Source organism: Acyrthosiphon pisum, chromosome A1, assembly GCF_005508785.2.
Source record: "Acyrthosiphon pisum isolate AL4f chromosome A1, pea_aphid_22Mar2018_4r6ur, whole genome shotgun sequence".
In the NCBI taxonomy this organism is placed as follows: domain Eukaryota; kingdom Metazoa; phylum Arthropoda; class Insecta; order Hemiptera; family Aphididae; genus Acyrthosiphon; species Acyrthosiphon pisum.
In genome coordinates this window covers 91,836,158-91,857,687 of record NC_042494.1, presented here as the reverse complement: position 1 = coordinate 91,857,687, position 21,530 = coordinate 91,836,158, and the positions used below count along the sequence as shown (strand labels likewise).

At 29.4% G+C, this 21,530-nt stretch overlaps 2 protein-coding genes across 2 annotated transcripts in view; both read left to right on the top strand.

The window, feature by feature from the left end:
- LOC100160207 (cytoplasmic phosphatidylinositol transfer protein 1) overlaps positions 1-6,249 on the top strand; it is a 30,995-nt gene extending 24,746 nt beyond the window's left edge. Inside the window, exon 8 of the mRNA XM_001952834.5 lies at positions 4,284-6,249. Within this exon, the coding sequence (XP_001952869.2) occupies positions 4,284-4,586 (303 nt within the window). The 3' untranslated portion in view covers positions 4,587-6,249. The remainder of the gene's footprint in view (positions 1-4,283) is intronic.
- A 21-nt stretch (positions 6,250-6,270) lies between these two features.
- On the top strand, positions 6,271-19,206 carry LOC100570558 (protein singed wings 2). Its single transcript, XM_008184536.3, has 10 exons — positions 6,271-6,407; positions 6,480-6,644; positions 9,433-9,595; positions 14,590-14,749; positions 14,838-14,989; positions 15,513-15,704; positions 17,364-17,522; positions 17,605-17,715; positions 17,797-17,886; positions 18,735-19,206. The coding sequence occupies exons 1-10, from the start codon at positions 6,379-6,381 to the stop codon at positions 18,915-18,917; spliced, it is 1,404 nt and encodes a 467-aa protein (XP_008182758.2). The 5' UTR covers positions 6,271-6,378; the 3' UTR covers positions 18,918-19,206.
- Positions 19,207-21,530: the final 2,324 nt, after the last annotated feature.

The window sequence follows — 21,530 nt, the reverse complement described above, 5'->3', positions numbered from 1 at the left end:
TATTTTAAGAATATAGGTGCTAGTTTAGTGGCCCGCGCGCACTTATTGTGGTGTGTGGTGCGGGGTGTGGCGGGCCATTTCAGTTAATAACAAATAATTTTATTTACTTGCTAAGCACGTCTGTACAATGTACCTGGCGGCCTGAGGCAGTATATTTGACCAGTGGCGTCATTTCAGTTTTTGAGAGGGGGGGGGCAAAGTTTTTGACCGGCCCAAAATAAAACTGAAAAAAAGCAGCTCGCTTAACATTTACATTACATTACAATATTGCATTTTTATCTTAATACAAATACCCTCCTTATACATAATTGTATACTTACTAGTTAGTATCAAAGGTTAATATCATAAGCATACAGGTAAGTAACCCATTTTTTTGAGAGATAACAATAACTAAATAATTAATACATATTACATATATGTAGAGGTTACTTAAATATATTACCTATTAGCTACTATATAAAAGCACAAAACTAGCCCATATCCGGCTCGACAGCGGCTCGCTAATGACAAGGGGTGGCAAATGCCCACCCCGCCCCCACCCCTAAGGCCGTTACACGTTTGGGCATAAAACGATATTTTTACCTGAGATTCGGGAAAACGATTGGGAACACACGTTTAGGTACACTTTTTTTCAGACCCCAAAAAGCAATACAACGTTTGGGTAACATAATATTTTTAAAATAATACTACGTTTGGGTACCAACGTTTAGGTGCACATTTTTTACTTATATACTTTTACATTTTATTTTTTAGAGCCTATTAGCGTTACCCAGGAGACACCACGAGGAGGTTGGCTCTTTATAGTCTCCCAAAAATGTTTATTATTTATTTTTTGCTATTAATATTTTAATTATTTTACTAAAATAAAATATTAAGTTAAAATATTTAGTCATTCATTCTATTAAAATCTTATGTTATTCATTTACTTATCTATAGGTATTTATTTTATTTTCCCGACAAAAAGTGGACCGATGTCATATAGATAATTTTTTATATCGTTGTCAACTTTGAATTTACTGTATTTTTTTAAAATATACTCAACATTATCTGAATCCTCTTTTCTTGTACAATTTTTTATGTTTCTCTTAATACTGCATAACTTTAAATAAGTTTCTTCTTGAATTTCCATCAATGTATTTATTATATTAAAACAATTTGGATGGCTTGTATAAAACTGACTATTAAAGTCTCGATGAAATGCTTCGGGCCCATTTGTTGTCCTAGGATCAGATGATGGACTTTCTGCACACAAATATGGCGGAAAACAACTATTTTCCTCAACGTAAGTCTCTAAAATATAATCCGTAAATGTTTCTGCGTGGAAAGGTGCATCTGACATTAGAGCTACAAAACCATTGCTTACCTCATTAGATGATATATACAACTAAGACCAAAAAAACTTTGAAGCCATTTGTATACATCGGTTTTTCCATGTAATGCTTATATAATTTTTTGTCACTTTGTATCTGACGAAAGTACGAAACCAGTCTTGACTCAAATGAAAACGACAACCTAATATTATAAAGTTTTCGAAAACTTCTAATACTGCATTATGGGCCGCTTTCTCATAGTCTAAATGAATTTTTTCAATGTGTAACGGTTTCGTAATAAAGATTATTGTCGATAACAAGTACTTACATGTATTAAGTATAAATTTGTAGTCGCGTATATTACGATAATAATCAAAATAATATGTTAATTGATTTGGAGATAAAGTATATGAGTATACCACTATTGTAGATCACGTGTTTATAAAGTGTACCCAAACGTGTCTGGTATAGTATGTGTATTGTGTACCCAAACGTTCTCTGATTTACCAGGTAAAATTATAAAATACCTTTTATTTTATGTGTCCAAAACGTTGGGTCTGTTTGTACCCAAACGTGTTGGCTTTTGGGTCAATGTGACCAAACGTTCAGCGCCCACCCCCAAATGACGTCACTGTATTTGACTGCCTTGGCTGGCGTTTTGCGCATGCGCTATTCACAATATGGTATGTGTTTACGCCGCACACCCTTATACCACCTCCCATGCATTAACATAGGCGACGCCAGCAATTGCCTCGTCGAGTGTCGATTTCGAACCTCTAACGGTGGTAGCGCGCGCCGTCGCATGATTAAACCTCTAACTGCAAGGTTATAGGCTATAGCTTATCAATTAAAACGTTACTGCGACGTGACTACTTATGCCATTCTCTACTCTCATGCAAGTTATATACAAAAAAACATTAATATAAAATATAAATTTAGGTAAATATAATTATGAAATTATGAAAAACTAAAAAGTATAAATTTACTAAAAAATTGCGCCCCAATAAATATTGCGCTCTAGGCACGTGCCTTGGTGGCCTATGGGTAATTCCGCCCCTGGTTGTAGCTATTGGAGCAGAGTGCCTAGGCATGTAAAAAGTTGTACCTACTTAAACTGTTATAATATGATTATAAAATATTTTGTGATCGGTAATATAATCGTCATTAATAACTTAGATATAGGTACCGAATTACCGAATAATAAAATATTTTTCTATTTCTATTTTAATGAAACGTTAAGACTTGAGATATTTGTAAATAATTTATAATTATTGTCAATAGGTATACAATAATTTAATGTTTAAGTATAGGTAATTAAATGGTACTTATAATACCCAGTGCTATGTAATTATGTTTGATTAATTCATATCTACCGTCGGGGCCCATTCGGGATATTGGTATTAGTGTATTACATATCGCGGGGATGGTCTACAGAAAATCTTCGTTATTTCAAATCCCAAATGGCCACTTCGTAAATGATAAATTATTAGAGTATGTGCTCCGTTGTAAAATCGAATATAGATATAAATGAACGACAACAATATTCCAGTAAATCTCGTAATGTTCTTCTCTTTTATATTTTTACTTTATTGAAAAATTGGACCACAGTTAATATTTAAGATATTTAATAATATATTGTTATATTAATATTGCATTTATTTTAAAATCAATTGTACTATTTATATAATCTGTTTAAACGGTATTATATAACACGATACATAGATGTAATGTATGCTTAAACAAGATCTAGTGACTATACTGCAGATGTTCCCAACCAAGGTGTAGTCAATTTGAATTGAAGGTGCCGTGAAATTATTTCAAATATAAAGCAACCATACATATTTTTCACAATTAAAAAAAATGATTTTATGAAAAACATATATGTTTAATACTTTAATGTAATAACACTGATTATACAAGACCTTTTTTTGACGTGGTATCGAGGACTGGAAGAGGAACTGCGGATGGCAGTGCTTCCCCTCCGGGCCCCATCGTTTATTGTTACAACAAAGCAAGTTAATTACAACAATAGCGTCCGGTGGACACGCCCTCGCTACCTAGCAGACTTTCCTTAGCGTTCGCTAGTAAGTTTATGTCTGCCAGGGTGCAGATTATATATTGTTAACTGAAGGTTATGAAATATAAATATTAGCACATTGCACTACTATAGGGTACTTTCGGATTTGTAGCAAATATTTTATGGTGCTGTAGGTCAAAAAATGTTGGGGACCTCTTCATTAGAGTATAATCTCATAGAAACCGTGATCGCCTAGCATTAGCCGTCAAACGAGAGGGGGTGGGGGGGGGTTAGAGCTATGATTCCCTCTTCAATATTTATAATAATATAAATTATTCTTTTAAGGATTAAATAGAGCATGTAAAAAAATCAGCCCCCCTCTCCCCTATGACGAAATCATTTAATCGCCTCTGACGCCTTATTTCGTATAGTTAACTTATTTAATAATTAGAAACATTGTAGGTTGTTTTGGCATATGATTCATTTTTTGCTAAAACTAGCTAAAATTTGATAAAAATGTTTAAAATATTAAAATTTAAGATCAGAATTAGATTTTTTGAGTAGTTGTATATTAGTTGATTTGGTTAGCTTCGCATGGAACTTCTAGGATAACTTATATCACCAAGGAAGAGGGGCTTGTATTCAAGTATAACATACATAATAATATGTACAGTTAAAAATCAAAAATATAAACAACTTCTTAGGTATTTTATTATAAAAGAATATATTTACAACCTGTATATGTACGGTTTCAATACAATAAGTAAAAGTTATGTTAAAAAACTATAAGTACGTGTAAGTTACGCTTGAGTGAAGGTAGTGTCCATACACGTCTTAACGTTTTTTGTTTGCAAACAATACATTTACATGAATAAAACTTGTTAGGCGCCTAAATGTTTACTGTAGACCAACAATTGAAATAAACATTCCCAAGTAACGACTTGTATTTTTCGCAGACGATTCGTGAGATCTTGTTGCTCGGTCACCGTCAGGCCTTCGCGTGGATCGATGATTGGATATCGATGACGATCGCAGACGTGCGCACTTACGAGTGCGAAATGCAACGCAAGACCAACACCAAAGTGAACGCCTGCGTGACGGACGCCGAGGCCGGCGAAAACCCAACGGCGTTGGATGGCGAAGGCGGCGGCGGGGGACTTAAGTCTCCCAAATCTTTTTCACCACTGACCAATCTGTTCTCTCCGTCGTCGTCGTCGTCGTCGCCGGGTCAAAACAATACCTCGTGGTTTTCCTGGTGATGATTTCCACGTCGAACCGCCTTATTCGATTACGTAACAACACCTATACATAATTATAATATATTCTACTACAACACGCAAATTTTTTCTTCTCCTTTTCCACCATGCGACTTTCACTTTCGGACGAGCTTTAACACACGTATCTTATTTCGTACATTATAATAAAAAATGTATCTTTAAACGACACGTATTCCAACTTTTCGCTAATCGTAGGTACATATGTTTATAACATATGCATATATTATAACGTATTCATATTTTCTTATAAACATTACACTGCTAACAAAATATTTATCTATCATACATATTTCGTCTAAGTCATTTTTCTATATTTTTTTTAAGTAGTTCTCCATAGTTTAATTTTTTTTTTTTTTATATATAAAACGCCGTGTTTAACAATATTTTTTGAACAAATTGTTGTATTACACGCAGTGTTTAATAATATTTTTCGAACAAACTTTTGCTAGAAATCATTGACTACATAATGTTATAGAGCAACAATTCTCTGAATAGAGCGTATAATATATTTATTTTCATTGAACTCCACCCTAATATATATCGACTTAATAAGCACCAACAGTATTAATACGATTCGGAACGGGTTTTCTCGTTGAATCTATATACTCATACACTGCTGCCGCCTTGTATTGTTCGGCAGAGCATAACGCAATTACGATCAAAATGATAATATGCTTTACAATTGTCTTCAAACGAGAAACGCATTTCATTCACAAACTATCGATTTCAATTATTGCTACGAGCGTGCCTGCAGTATATAAGTTAATTTTCAGTGCCTTCTGAACGCATACCTATCTATGTGTGGGGAAACAAAAAAAAATTTTAATCATTTTTAATTAGGGAGTAGGTGAAAATAATTATTCTCAAAGTATTATTATTTTATAATTTATATGATATTTAGTATCTATCTAAATAATGCTTGCATTGAAACTTTTTAATTAAATATATTTGATAGGTACCCTGCAATATGATTCAACATAACAGTTTTATATTTAGTTACCTATAATTGTACGCGTATCGACATGGTTTATTTTGTATTTACAGCGGCATAACTATAAAAATAACTACCTACCGTGGTAACCGTAACTATCTGTACTATATATTAATATATTATGCACATTGCACCAGTGCATTTTGTGCAGTGTAAAATGTATTACTATTTCCACCAATTTAACTATATAATTACTTGTATTATTTTACATGAACGATGAACACTTCAGTATTGTCAAAATTCGTAGTCTTAATTATTTTATTTTTTATTACCTAAAACGAACTTGTGTTGTTTTCTATGTCTTAACTAAATACGATGTTCTGAGACTTATTCTCAAAACAAAATTTTTTTACTTGTTCATTATATTTTGTTGTTATTAACCTAGACAAATTATGTTGATTTTTTTAATGTCAATGTAACACTTTTACTATTCACGCTATAATAATATTTGGGCAAAGTTGTTAATATTATATATTTTTAAGTAGGTATACAAACAAAACAAAAGACGTTTGGCCATATTGTGATGGGCTTTGAAACCTTATCGATAACAGGTAGATAGATAATACTATGTTTATATAATATTCTAACACGTCTTGTGTACCATATAACTTTTTGGTGTGATCGAGCAATAAATATTATCGTTTGTTAAAACAATATTATACCTACTGTTCATGTGTTTACCGAGTCATAAATCTGTACCCCGTTATCTCATGGCCGTCGTATTCGCTTCACGCGGTGGTGTGACTTTCTAGACGTCCATAATAGACACTCCGGGCTAGGAAAATGGGTGCATTCCACGTGGCTGTCTTGACGTGAGCTATTTCGACGACTATACCTGAAGCAATATGGCACGAGCGGCCGTAATTTTGCTGAATTTATTTCAGGTCCACCGCGGTACTGTCGTTGCAACGGGTCGTTTCAGCGGGTACGAAATTCGGTGAATTGTGCGCGTCCCCAACGCCCCAGAACAAGTGCATGAGCGTCAACAAGACGGACGGGTATCGAGTAACTTGCAGCGGCGGTTTCCGCGAGGATTACTCGGCCGAAGAGTGAGTAAGTCGCGAGCGATTATTCGCGTGCACCTATACCTATACCTATATATATAGCGTCAAACCTATTGAGAGATGAGTGGTTAACTAGATTTTTTAGATTACAATTTGATGGGTGTCGTTAAATAGGCCATATAAAACCTTACTTGCAGGTGAGATGGGCTAAACACACGCCTCTTCGTCTATTTCAAATACAAAATACATCAGATTTGAGCACTGAACTACAAAATACATTATACGAATTTGTGAGAAAAACGCAAACACAAGATACCGCTACTATTTTAGATTCCGAAAGGAACGTTCTGAATGTATTGGTTAGGTTAGATTAGGTTGTGTCGATGTTCGTTTTTTTTTTTGAGTAGAAAAACTGGGATTTTTACTCATAACCAGTTTTTGACAGTTTAGTTTTGTTTTTTTGTTGTAATCAAAAAAGAAATAACTATGGATAACTTAAAATTGTTACCTAATATTTATATTAAAATGTATTAGACTTAATATCATTTTCATAATATTTATGCTCTTTTTGTTCTATTAATGGATATTATAAATTTATGACTAAACTAGTTTTCGATTTATTTATGATTATATTTTTGTATGAGTAAATTATTTGAAAATGTATTACGAGGTACCTCACAAGTTGTTCTTACAGCAATTTATATTATAAATATCAAAAATACATTCTCACTGATTTTTCGTTTACAATCGTTTACACATTTTTACGAAATTTTAAAAATATTGAGTCCAATTTTAAGATACCTATTTATAGGTATTTGATTTTTTTAATTTTTTTTTTGTTAAGTGATGATAAAAATGTTTAGGTTTGGTCAAAAGCCTTGAAAATGTAATATAAGACCCTAAATAAAATGTTATGTATACAAATATTTGAAATAAATAGGCAACATTTTTTATAAGCGTTTGAAGTTCAAAATTTGACTTGCAAATTATTTTGTAGTGAAAAATGTATAATATATCCAATTTTTATGGTTTATGATTAAATATGTTATACAAGGTTCTATTTAGCTTCTAAATAATTTCTCTAAAAATAGTAAAATATTGTATTATTTTATATAAATAAAATTATACTATTTATATTATGAAACTTAATCTAAATGGAAGCATGCTTATTTTTTGAACCTTTTTTAGACTTCTGTGGAACATCTAAACACGTGTTACGCATAATAATATTGTTTAATATATTACCTAGCGGCTAGCACAAAACATTATCGTAATAAACAATTCAAGTCCTATGAATCAAATGCTTTTTGCAATTACCCGCATTATTTTATTAGTAACTATAGTCTGTCCCACGAGAGAACATGCCGGTTCTGCGCATCCCCCTACGTCACTCTGCTGTCGAAACTGGTTCCCTATTACAGGGTGTGGCGTGGGGGAACCCGTTTTGGTCGGTGCGTGGCATGATCTCTAGTGGGACAGAGTATAGGGTTATTCATCGTTTGATAACGAAAAGGCTCGACTATACTACTATAACTGTAAAATTCTTTGCAATTAACCTTTCATCGCGACTGTCGTATCCGTCATTAAATCTAAAGTACACTGTTCGAGGAGATAATTTGATCTAAAATTAAATACTTATAAATATTAAACGGACAATGCATTTAAAATAAAAAAAAACTCCCCAAAAATAAAAAAAGTTAATAAAATGCAAATAGATGCAAAATTAATGTAGATTTTTTTTAATTCTTTGATACACAAAACACATATTGTACTTGGAAATCATTGTTTTTGATTTTTCAGAAAAAATTAATTGCATTAAACAGGAATCTTAGTTATAAGCATTCAAAGTTTAGTTGTGCAGTGTTGATGGTCAGGGGTACCCACACAATGTTGTCCAATGGGTACTCTGCTAATCTAAAATTAAAATATATTCGTAACTATAATGAACTCACCCCCGAAATTTTATTTTTATACATTTAAAAACTCCGAATAATATTCAGCTTCGGAAATGAAATAAATGGCATCATTAAAAATAGTAAAAATTGTATTTTTTCATAAAAAATGATATACAATTATATAAAAATAATATTTTTAAACAAGTTAAAACTTTTCACAATAATACGTGTATACTGTAGACATTTAAATGGATCACCTGGTGAACACAATAGGTAGATACATTTTAAGGTATTTTATATTTATCCATGAAACTGTTCACACCGTTCTACGGTTAGGCGGTATTTAGGTATAGGTACTCAAATTTTAATAAAAATATTAATTTATATAAATATTATTAGTTGTAACTTATAACATACTTTTACAATAATTAAATATTAATAAAATAATAAATGCAATGTTTCTGGTAAAAATTAAATCAACCGGAATGATAATAGTAAAATAAATAGAAATATCATAAAATATTATATAAATTAGTAATATATGCTGACAGACCGTATTTGCTTAGAAGTGTTTTTCATATGGAATGATTTATCGTTTGATTTAAATTGAACACATATTATATTACAGTGACTTACTCAATGACGATGTACACTCGACCTAATAAACCTACTAAACAGCTGAGAGGTTACCAACTTTCCACTTTTTTTTATAATGTATTTTGTATATTGTGTGTTTTTAAAATAAGAATACTTTAAAATTTAATTTATTAATTATTCATTTAATAATTAATTTAATTCAATTCAAAATGAACTACCCGTCGCTGCATATAGGCACTTTAGTAAAAAAAACAACACAAAAATATACATAAAATATAGATACATAGCACAGTATCAATATAGATGCCATTTAATTAGTGTTCGAAATAACTGTTTGTCAGTTATACTTTATTTCAAACGCTTACGCTGTGTCATTGGCCACTGGACAAGTTCGACCCAGCCGTGTCGTTGCGTCCTTACTCACAACTCGTGAAGTTGACGATAACCAAAAGCAAAATCAAAGAAATTATTGGCGAGTTTCCGGAGTTCTTGCAAAACTTAAAGGTAACTATCTCGGTACCTCGGTCAAGCCAAACGGAAATATATATTAAATTTTATTGTTATATAATATTATAACATGTGCATCATTAAAATTGTCACTCAAACATACTTATTGTGTATAATATAATATTGTACATATCAGATATTCGTTTAGCAGATGATACAGATGTTAATACTATTATTTAGTAGGGACATAAAAAAATGTATTATTTCAACTCGTTATTATAAAATGCAAAACAAAATATAATTAATTAAAAATAATCTCAATTGAATTATTGTTACATTAAATTAGGTTATAACGAAAAAATATATTTTTTTTTCTATTATTATCTTATAACTGGTTTCAATGAGATTACTAATTAGGAAGCAAAGGAAAAACTTCCGGAGTTGTAAATTTTGCCACATTTTAATTTTGAATATTGATTATTGACCACATATATATTAAATAGTTTGTGTGATTGCGCCACTTGAAAGGTCTACGATTTTTTTTCAAAGAAAAATGTACCATTTTATTAACACATCATAGATCTAAGCGCGTGAATATAGGTATTAAATTACTTCATATTTTACATTGGACTTACGCTTCGATATTATTATTTATGAACAAAATTGTGTACCAAAAATAGTTAAGTAATTTACTGTAAATTACTAAACCGTATTGTGGTCTGGTAGATCACCTACTAAACTTAAGGAAGGGTCGGTAGGTCACCTGCCAAACGAATGCCAATATATATATATATGTATGTCTTTGTATAACAATAGTATGCCTGTAAAGTAATTAAAGTAAGTTTGTATAATTTATGTTAATACCATCGCGTAAAAAGTTATTTAACATTATAATTTATCACAAAACTGACGTCGGTATATTATATCTACACTGTAATATAGGTAGGTACCTAATGTATCCACTTTTAGAACCGAGTTGAACGAAAAACCATATTTTCTGAGGTGAATTATTCCGTAGACCATTTTAACAGTGTTTCGTAGGCAGTAAAAAACTTTTTTTCCCTCTCTTGTTCTGTTTAGTGTATGTTATTATTATTGAAGAATATAAAAAAAAACCCGATATTGTCCGTTGAAAAAAAAAATAGCTCAGTTTCCCTCTTTACATCTCATTATCAGACGAAATATAATACTTTATAGGTAGTAGGTATACAAGGTGTCAAATGTAAAATAATATGTTATGCATATAGGTGGTAATTTAGTATAGTGATCGTAAAAGGTTACCTACTATAATAGTGGTACACAATAATATATTGTGCTCCATAGGAACGATATTCTAATTTATTGTTCATCTTAATCCGAATCCTAATCCCTAGAATGAGAATCCTATAACTCACGGACCTTATAATTGTGCTTAGTGTACATATGTGTGTAGTTACAGGGTTCATGCTCACTTCGCCGATAAAAAAAATTAGCTTTTAACGATTTTTGAAAAATTCCCAATTTTCTGACTACTTCATGGCGTATAATAGGGAATAACAATAATGATTGAAATATAATTTAATATAATAATAAACATTAATTCAATCGTAATTTGTGAAATAATTTTATCAGGAGTACCCATAATATGTTATCATACAATAGTTAATAAAATAATTAACTTGAGTTAGTTAAGTTAAGCAAACGTTGAGAATGCCTAATGCCTGTTAGGTAACTAATACTTTAAAAAATATTATACTATTTAAAATATTATTATATTTAACTCTAATAATGGTAGCTATCTGAGTTGAAGAGGAGTTAGTTAATTTTTTTAAATTATCATCTGAGTCACACGTAATAAATATAGTGATTGTGTGCAATTGTCGGTTTTTAAAAAAATAATATTAAACGTTTTGTTAAAAATACATTCTTTATTGTTTTTTCTCATTTATGCACTGCACGTTTGTGCTACTAAATTGGTAAATCAAAAATAATTATTTGCTTATTTTTATTTAAAACTATTGTACGAGTACATATACAGCGTGATTGAAAAAAAAATAAGTCGTGACTGTTACAGCTATAGTTATTATGTATAATTACGAACTCGGAAATTATCCAAGTACCTACACTACAGTGTTTATCTCCTTCAATGACATTTTTTAAAATTAATATCTTGGAAAATGATTACTTTATTATAGAAGCACCATTTTTTTTTTTATTAAGTTTTTTGTTCTTTATACTTCTACAAGATACCTAATTCAATTATAGGGCTTATATTTTGTGAATAACTATTTTTAAACTTAAATTATTAGTTTTTATTTTCATGTAGGCTGGTAGGTACCTACACTATAATGTTATGTTTGTAGGTACCTTCTTGTATTAAAAAAAAATATCTATAACTGTATGATGTGTGTTGCATATATATTATTATGTTTATGTGCTATTGGGGGCAGTGTAAAAAAATCGAGCTTATGGGTTTTAGAAACTTTTTTTCTGTACCATGGTTATCTGGACACGTGGTCAAAAGGTCAAATCACAGACTATTAGATAAGTAACTATCCTAGTCACTTTTTTCTTATAACCATTCGTTTTTCCTCTAATATTCTTACGGGTTGGTCATATTTCTTTATTCTGTTGGTTTTTTGCAATAAATTATGTACTGGATGTACAGAAAGAGATAATGTATTAAAATGTACGGTATATACCCGAAGGTAGGTTGTTTACGCATAGTAAATAACGAGCATCTTGAGTTCATTTTTGTTCGAAAAATGTAATCACTTCAAAATGTACCTACATGTTAAATAGGTGGATAATCCAGTAAACTTCAAAACCTTTTTAAAGGTTTAAAATCATATTATGATTATAATTCATAATAGAATTTAATTAATAATCACTATTTGATAGTGTTTTTCAAAAGTCAAAAAAATTGCACTACAATATTTAACGTGATATTTTTCATTAAAAATAAAAACATTATAAATTGACGGTGATGAATAGTTAGTGTTGTCTTAGATATTGCATTTACAGTATATGATTTTTTCTTTTATGTGTATGACCGGAAGGAGTTTTAGTTGACGGAATATCTGGAAACATATAACAGGTACCCAACAAACCTACTCGGGATGATTCATCTTTTGAAAAAAATTTTAAATGTTTTGTATGACGGACAACCTTCAAAATTTCCAGGGTGTTCACCGAGTCCCCGAGACATAAAGCAAATTAAACAGTTTTATATTATATATTTTGTTGAACATTGTGCGTTACTTAGAGATTGATCGTTAAAAAAAAAACAAAAGGTTATAATAAAAGCGCATAAAAATAACTATTTATTAATGTGTAAATAGAAAACGCTGTTCACCCCATCAGTTAACTCAGGTTCTTGTCGTATTTTTACGCTGTATGTCGTTAACACTGTATAGTATCATTAAGGTGGGCATGTACTTTACTTTTTCCTTATTAGGCCTGTTTTAAAATTCAATTGTCCAAGCTTGCGAGTACAATATTAATGGCGTTGAAAAATGAAACATAATTACTACACGGCTGGGGAAATTTACGTAGTTAGGTACTTGACGATTTAAAACAAATTCTAAACTCGTCATAATTTGTTGCAATTACAAACTCTCTTGTACCTTAATACTTTATCGGTATTTTTTAAACGTTCATTTTAAGATATTATTTCCATTTTTATTGATCAAAGTTGCACCCTGGACATCAACAATAGTATAAGAATTCGAATTGTATTAGTTTGGTTTGGTCTGGATCCGGTACAACTGGATACAACTTGACAAGATTTGATTTTGATTGCATAAATTCGATGATTGAAATTCATGTAGTACCTATACTGTTACAAAGATATTTAGAATTTGAAAGTTTTTTTATCCTTCTGAGTGCTGAGGATTTTTTAGAATCACAAATATCGACAGAGAAAATGAGTGTAATACGTTAAATGCATAATTTTGTATGCATATTTTTAAACCCCTTTTAAAATAGGTAGGTATACATTTGTGTTAAACTTCAAATAGGTAAATTCCATAATTATTATTTCTAATGAGCTTTTTCTTTTTTTTTAAATAAATAATAAAAAATAAACAGGTTCCCATCGTGGTTTATTCGAATACAATAGGTATAGAATTTGACTTACTGCTTTAATACATTTATTTATTATTTTTCCTTTTTAATCAGTGCTTTTATAGTTGTATGTTCCTTATAATATTTTTATGTATAAATAATTGTAAGGACTTGTTGTCTTATCTCATTAATTATTTTGAAAAACACAAAATATTATATTTTTACAATTTATTTTATCTCATATAGTATACTGATTAGTGATTCAACATCAAAAGGTATTTTATAATTGTATACAAATAGATAAGGTTTGTGGGTTACACGGTAATGAGTAACCTATTTCGTTTGTTTTAATATATACTATATAAAAAAGTGGTACCTAAAGCTCTTCTGAAAGACTACGACAATCAAAACATTTAAAAAGATTTATATATGGTCTAAAGTATTTTGTAAACATACCTATTTAAAATTTAAATTATACATAATATTATGGGCATTTAAATTAATGATTAACTTACGAAGTTACACACATATATCACATAATAATACACGGTTATGTTGTAATGAATACTTATAAAAAATACTTAATTAGATACCTCTAATTAGCTTTTGTGGTTATAGTGAGTAGGTATCAATATGTAAATGCAAATATTAAATATATTATATAAATGTAATGCGTCACGGAGTTGAATTATTAAATAAACAAATATACAAATTAAACAACCTTACGGTATAATATTGGCTTTTATTTATACCTATATCGGGCTATATAATATAATTATTATATTAATTGGGTTTAAGTTTTGAAAATAATGAGTACATGACATATTATTATGATACATGCATATGATTACGGAAAGCTTACTACAATGGGCTTTCGTTAAGTATTAAATGGATTTAGTGTAGTATTTAAAACTATAGTGATGATAGTAATACAGAATGTATTTACGCAATATTTAACAATGAAATAAATAAATAAATGCAGCATTATTGTTGTACGTTGATTGTAGACGTTAAATTTATCCCACTTGAACTTGGAGCGCGTTAAGTATAGTGCATTTAAGTACTTGTCGTCTTTGGAAGTCTTGGATTTGAGTTATAATAAGTTCAATCACTTGTACTCCCCTACAATGGAATACTTACCGAAATTGAAACAAATTTGGTTAGCTGGTGAGTAATGAGTTTATTCTATAAAGGTGTTGAATATTTACATGGTCTTATCGTCAGTTATATAAGATAAAATTGTCTTATATTTTAGGAGAGTTTTGGTTTTGTAAAAACGATTTATTTTGGTTACTCCACGTATCAAAAGATTCGCTGACTTACAAAGTGATGGATTCCAACCGCATGACCTGTGGTGGATACAAATATATTGGAAAACCTGTGATTCCTGTATTGCGGCTATTAAGTGTAAGTTTATTATATTTTATACGTTTATTTGATAGGTACTATGTACATATCTAACCCAATGATAATTCGGCTTTATAGTTTAATTGTTTTTTTTATTGTCCTTAATTATAACATCGTTAACATTTATCATTTGATATTGTTAAAAGGAAGGTACAATATAAGGGTGAGATAACTACGGAATAATAATATGTCACCTCAAATTCTCGAATGATATAGATTAGATTTTTTTTTATAAATACTATTAAAAGTTCACTATCTTACTGTTTGTAAAAAAAGCAGTACTTAATTTTTTATCGTTTCCGTCATAATAAAATATATTAACACGAAACTATTTAGATACATATAACATTTATATATTTACAATTTTTAATGAATTCAGCCGTCTAGGATCCTGAAGTCAACGATATGTCAATGAAAGTTTGTTATAATTTGATTTTATAATCGCATTTGATTTTATACTTACCAAATATAAAAAGAGAATATTAAGCATATCTACAAACATAAAATGTATGCGTTCCGTCAGGATTTGGAAAAAGAATGTTCTAACGGTCCTCCTGAAAATTGCGTATGTACGCTGGACAACGTAGTGCGTGGTAGGGGACCGTCGTTTAACTTACATCCAGTGATAACAGTCGATTGCAGTTATAGGGGCTTGAAAATGTTACCGAAAATACTACCACACAATACCACGACACTATTAGTCCAAGGAAATCAGGTAAGATTACTATTATATTATTTATTCTGAAAACTATTAGAAACAGACACGTAATTAGGTGTGTGTGTGAGGGGGGGAGGAACAATTGTATACCGTTACCCTGGTTATTTAAGAAATAACTATTAAAAATATGAAATATTGGAACAAATGCAGTTTAGTTTCTAAGCGATTTTTGTGAATTTTTTTGTGTTTTTGCATGCTCATAATAAATAATTTAATTTTAACAATTAATAGGCAATATAAATAATTACATGTGTAAAGAAATTATTTAAATTCCAGTCTTGTTTATAAGTAGTACCTAGTTTCATCATTGGGTGGCTTCTTCCGTCATATTACTCATGTTTTTATTACTCTTATCTAATTTGCTTATTGTTCTCTGAATAGATTGTAAATATCTTGTAAAAATAAAAAAAAAAATTCCAGTCTTTACATTGACAACTGATATTTAAGTGTATAACTTAGTTAAGTTAAGTTTATTCTCCTGTAATATTTTTGGATAAAAAATAATTGTCATTTGGATCATTTACAACCATATCTTTAATTTAACGCTGAAACATATGATTAAAATTAAAAAAATTATTATATTCCCTTGGGAAATTCCCGAAACTATATTCCCGGGAATTTTCCCATCACTACACACACTAATGATCACTTACACCTATGATACATTATATACATTATACCTATGATACATTTACAAGACTTGCATGCATGCAATTTAAAAATCGCTTATTTTTAACTCCTTAAAAACTGTCTGACACCAATGGGGTATACATAGGTTTCCGAAAAATAATTAATTTTACTTTTAGTGGGGGAGGCTAAATATATTGCACAAAATGTTCAAATATGGCCCTGGTCAGCATCTATAAAATTTAAACTATTATATAATAGTATTTTAGAATTATTCAAACACATATTATTTTGTCACCGAAGTCGGTTAGACAAATAAACATTATTTTACGTGAAGTACATAACTGCAGGAAAATTAGTACCTAGGTATATTATTATTATTGTTATGCCGTACCTATTGGAGAGTGATATTTCTAACTAAGCTATTATACTATAATTTTTCGTATACCAGATACGAGCTTAGCTCAGTTGGTATATGTATCAGCATTAATAATATTATTGTTATTATTGTATTATAATTGAAATTCGATCAATTAATGGAAGAAATTTGAGTTTTTAAATTGGTAACAGTTAGCATAACAGTCTGCATACGTATGCGTGTATCTGTATGACAATTTTTTAGAGAACATATTCTGTAAAATATTAAATATTCTAATCTATTATAATATTTTATAAATAAAATAAATTGTATTATAATGGTAAATAGTATATTATGTAAAAAATCGACTAATTATAATTTTTTTGTTTTAAAAATACGGTTTGTTGGTATTGAGTATAATTGACCTCAGAGCTTGGAAAAAAGTTGCTCACGACAAAAAAAAAATTCTCACTAATAGTTAACGTTGAAATATAATGGTCTTATAACATTTTTAAGCTCATGTATTGTTATAAACGTGGAATTGTGTATTGGAGATCGGCTTAAATATAGTAATAAATACCCGAGGGTATAAGGGATAATATCGTAATAAATTAACAGCGTGTTTTGTACTATACCCTATTATAAATGGTAACAATTGTTGGTAAATGTAGATATCCACATTGGACGATTTGCTTACCAATCGCTACTATACAAAACTTTTGGACATTCATTTGGACTACAATCGGATTAGTTCAATAAGCATATTAGAAGGATCACATTGGTTGGCACGCTGCAGAGTTATGAGTTTTAAAGGCAACAATTTGACTAAAGTCTGTGATGCTTTTTTTTTTTTGTTTATTTTATGAACCAAATCATAACCGATTTATGCATAATATTATTTATTTTTTTAAGGTACCGACATATGCATTAGACAATGCGTTCCAGCGTAATCGTAACATCGTTCAAATTTATTTAGGTGCTAATCCTTGGCGTTGCAATTGTTTGTTTGCTCCGGCTTTCCAGGTATATCCACACATAAAAAACGGTTCATATTGTGATTTTATACGACTTTTGTTTTTATGATAAACTTTTTGGGTTTTCAAGGACTTTTTGATTAAATATAAATCACTGATAATGGACTTATCAGATATAAAATGTTCATACCAGCAAAATGATGAATATTACATGACTCCAGTAAGTGGCTCTTGGGAAAATGATGTAACTATTTTCTTATTATATTTAAATAACATTTACAACCTGAGGTACCTAACGTAAGTAATAAGCACCTATATTATATCTGTTCAAAATTAATTCTACGTATTATCTGATGTATTTTTTGGGTATTCTTTATCTGAATTTTAAAGAAACAAAATACATACAATATGTTTAAAATCAAATTGGGACATATGAAAAATGTGTTATTATTTTATGCGGTTAAAATTAATTGAATGTAGAGATTTTTGATTTTTAATACATTTTTACATAGTTTTATTACACATAGTCATAATTTAACATATTTTACGAAAGAAAATAATACAACAAATAATAAACAGAAATTGAATTACTTTTTCGCGATATTTTAATTTCGAGTTTTAATTAGAATGTAACTATGTAGCGTTTAAATATGATAATTTTAGATTCAACACATTACACGTAATACATTTTATAATTAAAAACAAACATATTATACTTATTGACTCAAATATTATCCTTAAACGTTCCTCGTATTAATACTCGTGTATTACAAAAATTCTACACATCTAACTACCGCCAAAATTGCAGTAATTTTGCTCTGATTAATTGAATGTTAGCTACAAGCAATTCATTAAAACACTTTGATTTTTTTAATGAATACTCATCCAGGTTAAAATTGTATCTCTAATCATAAATAGGTACAATAATTGTAATTGTATTGTGACTAATAACTAATACTCATCAAGTATTATGTTCAAGCACACCTAAGGGCGTATATTAATATTTAATATATTATCAACAAAAATAAATAAAAAATTACAATTTAAAATTAAACTTATTTATTTTAGATTCACGACCTTCCCCGGAATACATTGTGCAGAAATTCGGCGACGGACATGGTGAATTTTTGGGATAGTTTGAATGTATTGTTGGCAAGTTTGATAGTAGTTGTAATTATTAAGTTTATTTACGATTATATATTATACAAAAAATATGGCAGATTACCTAGTATTATCACATTATTACCATAAAACTAAAAAATTATACGTTTAATTCTTTTCCGTATTAAATTTGAGTGATTATATATATGTATTTTTCAATATGATCTTGTATGTGTTCTATTTACTGTGGTTAATGAGCACAGTTGTTTGTTAAAAACTCCTATCTGAATCTTAAAATACGCTGCTCAAACAATTTACATAACAATAAGTAGTATACCTACTATAATGGAATGAAGAAAAATTTGCCGTGATTGGTTACAAAACATTAAATTAATGTTTTCCATTTGGATGGAGTTCGAATTCTGACGAAAACAATATAATATTATATCGTTTTTTTTTTTACAAAATGAATTTAATAATTTGTTCTTCAATGTTGATGATGAAAAAAAAACATACGATATTAAAAGTGTACGTGTATTTTTATTTTTTTTATTTAATTAACATTTTTATTCGCTACACTTTTCTGCTATTCGACACACTCGTCAGCATATACGAGACCGATGTTTAATTTGAAAAAAAAAACCAAATATCATAAATGTCTGGTCGACAGAAAAACCCACAAAAAGTACTGAAATTAAATATAACACAAACATATTATACGAGAAATAAATTTAATAGAATATGTATATAATTTATATTGCTGAATATGTACCAGGTAACCCTATCGCTTTTGGGTAACGTTTCATTTTTTATCCTCTACAGTTGTAACACAATGCTTAATACAAATATTAATGGCACAACAATTTTACATACCGACTGATTTAATACGGTTCTCAAATTAATTCAGACAAAAAAAAAATTATAACTACCTATAAAGGTGGAATGTGGCATCGATTACGTGGCAAAAAAATCTGTAACTCTTTTGCAAAGGCGCCGCAAATCGTTGTTGTAGGTATTAAATTTGAAAACTGACAGTGACCATAATTATTGCGAGTGTTTGGCAAATTCCTTATAAAAAGGAATTCGTTCTGTTCCTTGTTCCTTTAAAAAAAAAAGAATTCGTTCCTTTGTCGTTCCTTTGGAAAATGAACGAGTTTCTTTTTTAGTTCTAAATAAAATAAAAATTCTTATTTAATCATTAATGTTTTTTTTTCGTATTATGCATACTTCTTTAATTTTTATTTATAATATATAGCTACAAGTAGGTACATATTTTATATGATTATGCAATATATTATTATATATTTTGAGATTTTCTTCAAAATTATATTTTTGACTAACGTATGTCGATTGTCTTAACGTCGATACTCGATAACAATCACTAATTAAGAATATACATTATACACATTAAAAAAATATATCTTAATTTCATTTTTTACATACTTATCTGTGTAAATTATTGGAACTAGAAAGGAACGAACAATTTTGTTATTTTTCCTTAAAAAAAAAGAACTAGTTCATTTTCTCGTTCTTTTTTTATAAAAAGGATTTCGTTCATTGTGCCGTTCTTTAAAAAAGAATTCGTTCCAGGAATCCGTTCCTTTTGGAACAAGTTGAATAAACAATATATAATATTATAGTGTTTTTATTTGTATAAAAGTAAAATAAAAAGGGCTTACAGAAAATGAAGAATATGAGTAAATATTTTAAATAATTTATTAGTTAGAATAAAATAACTTATTTATGTCCACAAAATGTACTACATTACGAAAATTCACAAAAAAACTCACATATTTCTTAATTCATATTTTTTGAATGCGAATAATTATAGCAATAGTGAAATACTATAAATGTTCATTTTATGTAAATGTTGTGTAACCTATCCATTATCTATAAAGGGTTTGCAGCTTTTTAAAAAGAAGATTTAATATTAATTTACGGAAAATTTTTTGTTTTATTTTCTCAATTTTCATATCGATTTCTGTGAATTTCTGAAAATTATCGGTTTGATATATCTAAGTATATTTTTAACTACACATGGAAGTTTTGTGGCTGAAATACATAACTGTAGCATTGTTACGGAAATTATTTATCTGAAATACAAAACAATTAATAGCCACATTTCCCATAATTGTAAGTATTATACAATAACAGCTTATTATTGGTTAAACTCCATTCAGTACGTCTGGTAAATGTAAATTTAGATAAGTACTGTACGTGATTGAAAATTAACTTGTAGAACAAACGTTGTCGCGTCGTCGATTTGGTTCGTATGGTCTTGGGCCTTGGCTAATGTGTCTTTAAAAAGTCGCAGACACGAGGTATAGGACGCGATTCTGTGCCTTTGCGCTCCTACACCACGCTACGTTTAAACACCTTCTCCCGTTACATCTGTCATTTATAGCATTAGTAATTCTGCTAAAGTGACCATCAAAACGAACACCTAAGCGAAAAAAAACACCACCCAACACACACACCTGCAATCGTTAGTTTAAATGGGTTTATCTGTTGGTTATGTTTTATTTCTGAAACTTGTACACATATGTTACATTAGACATTTTTAACGAGGCAACAAGTGACTTAAATAAAAACAAAATAATAGTAAATATCCTATATCTACTTATAAATTATTTTAAATTTCCCAACTTGATTATCTTTGTTGGTTTCCTCGTGTTTTTCGAAAAATAAACGATTTACATGGTTTGAAATGGGCATAGCTTATACAAACTATACTCAGAAAACACATTTTCGAATCGATCGGAT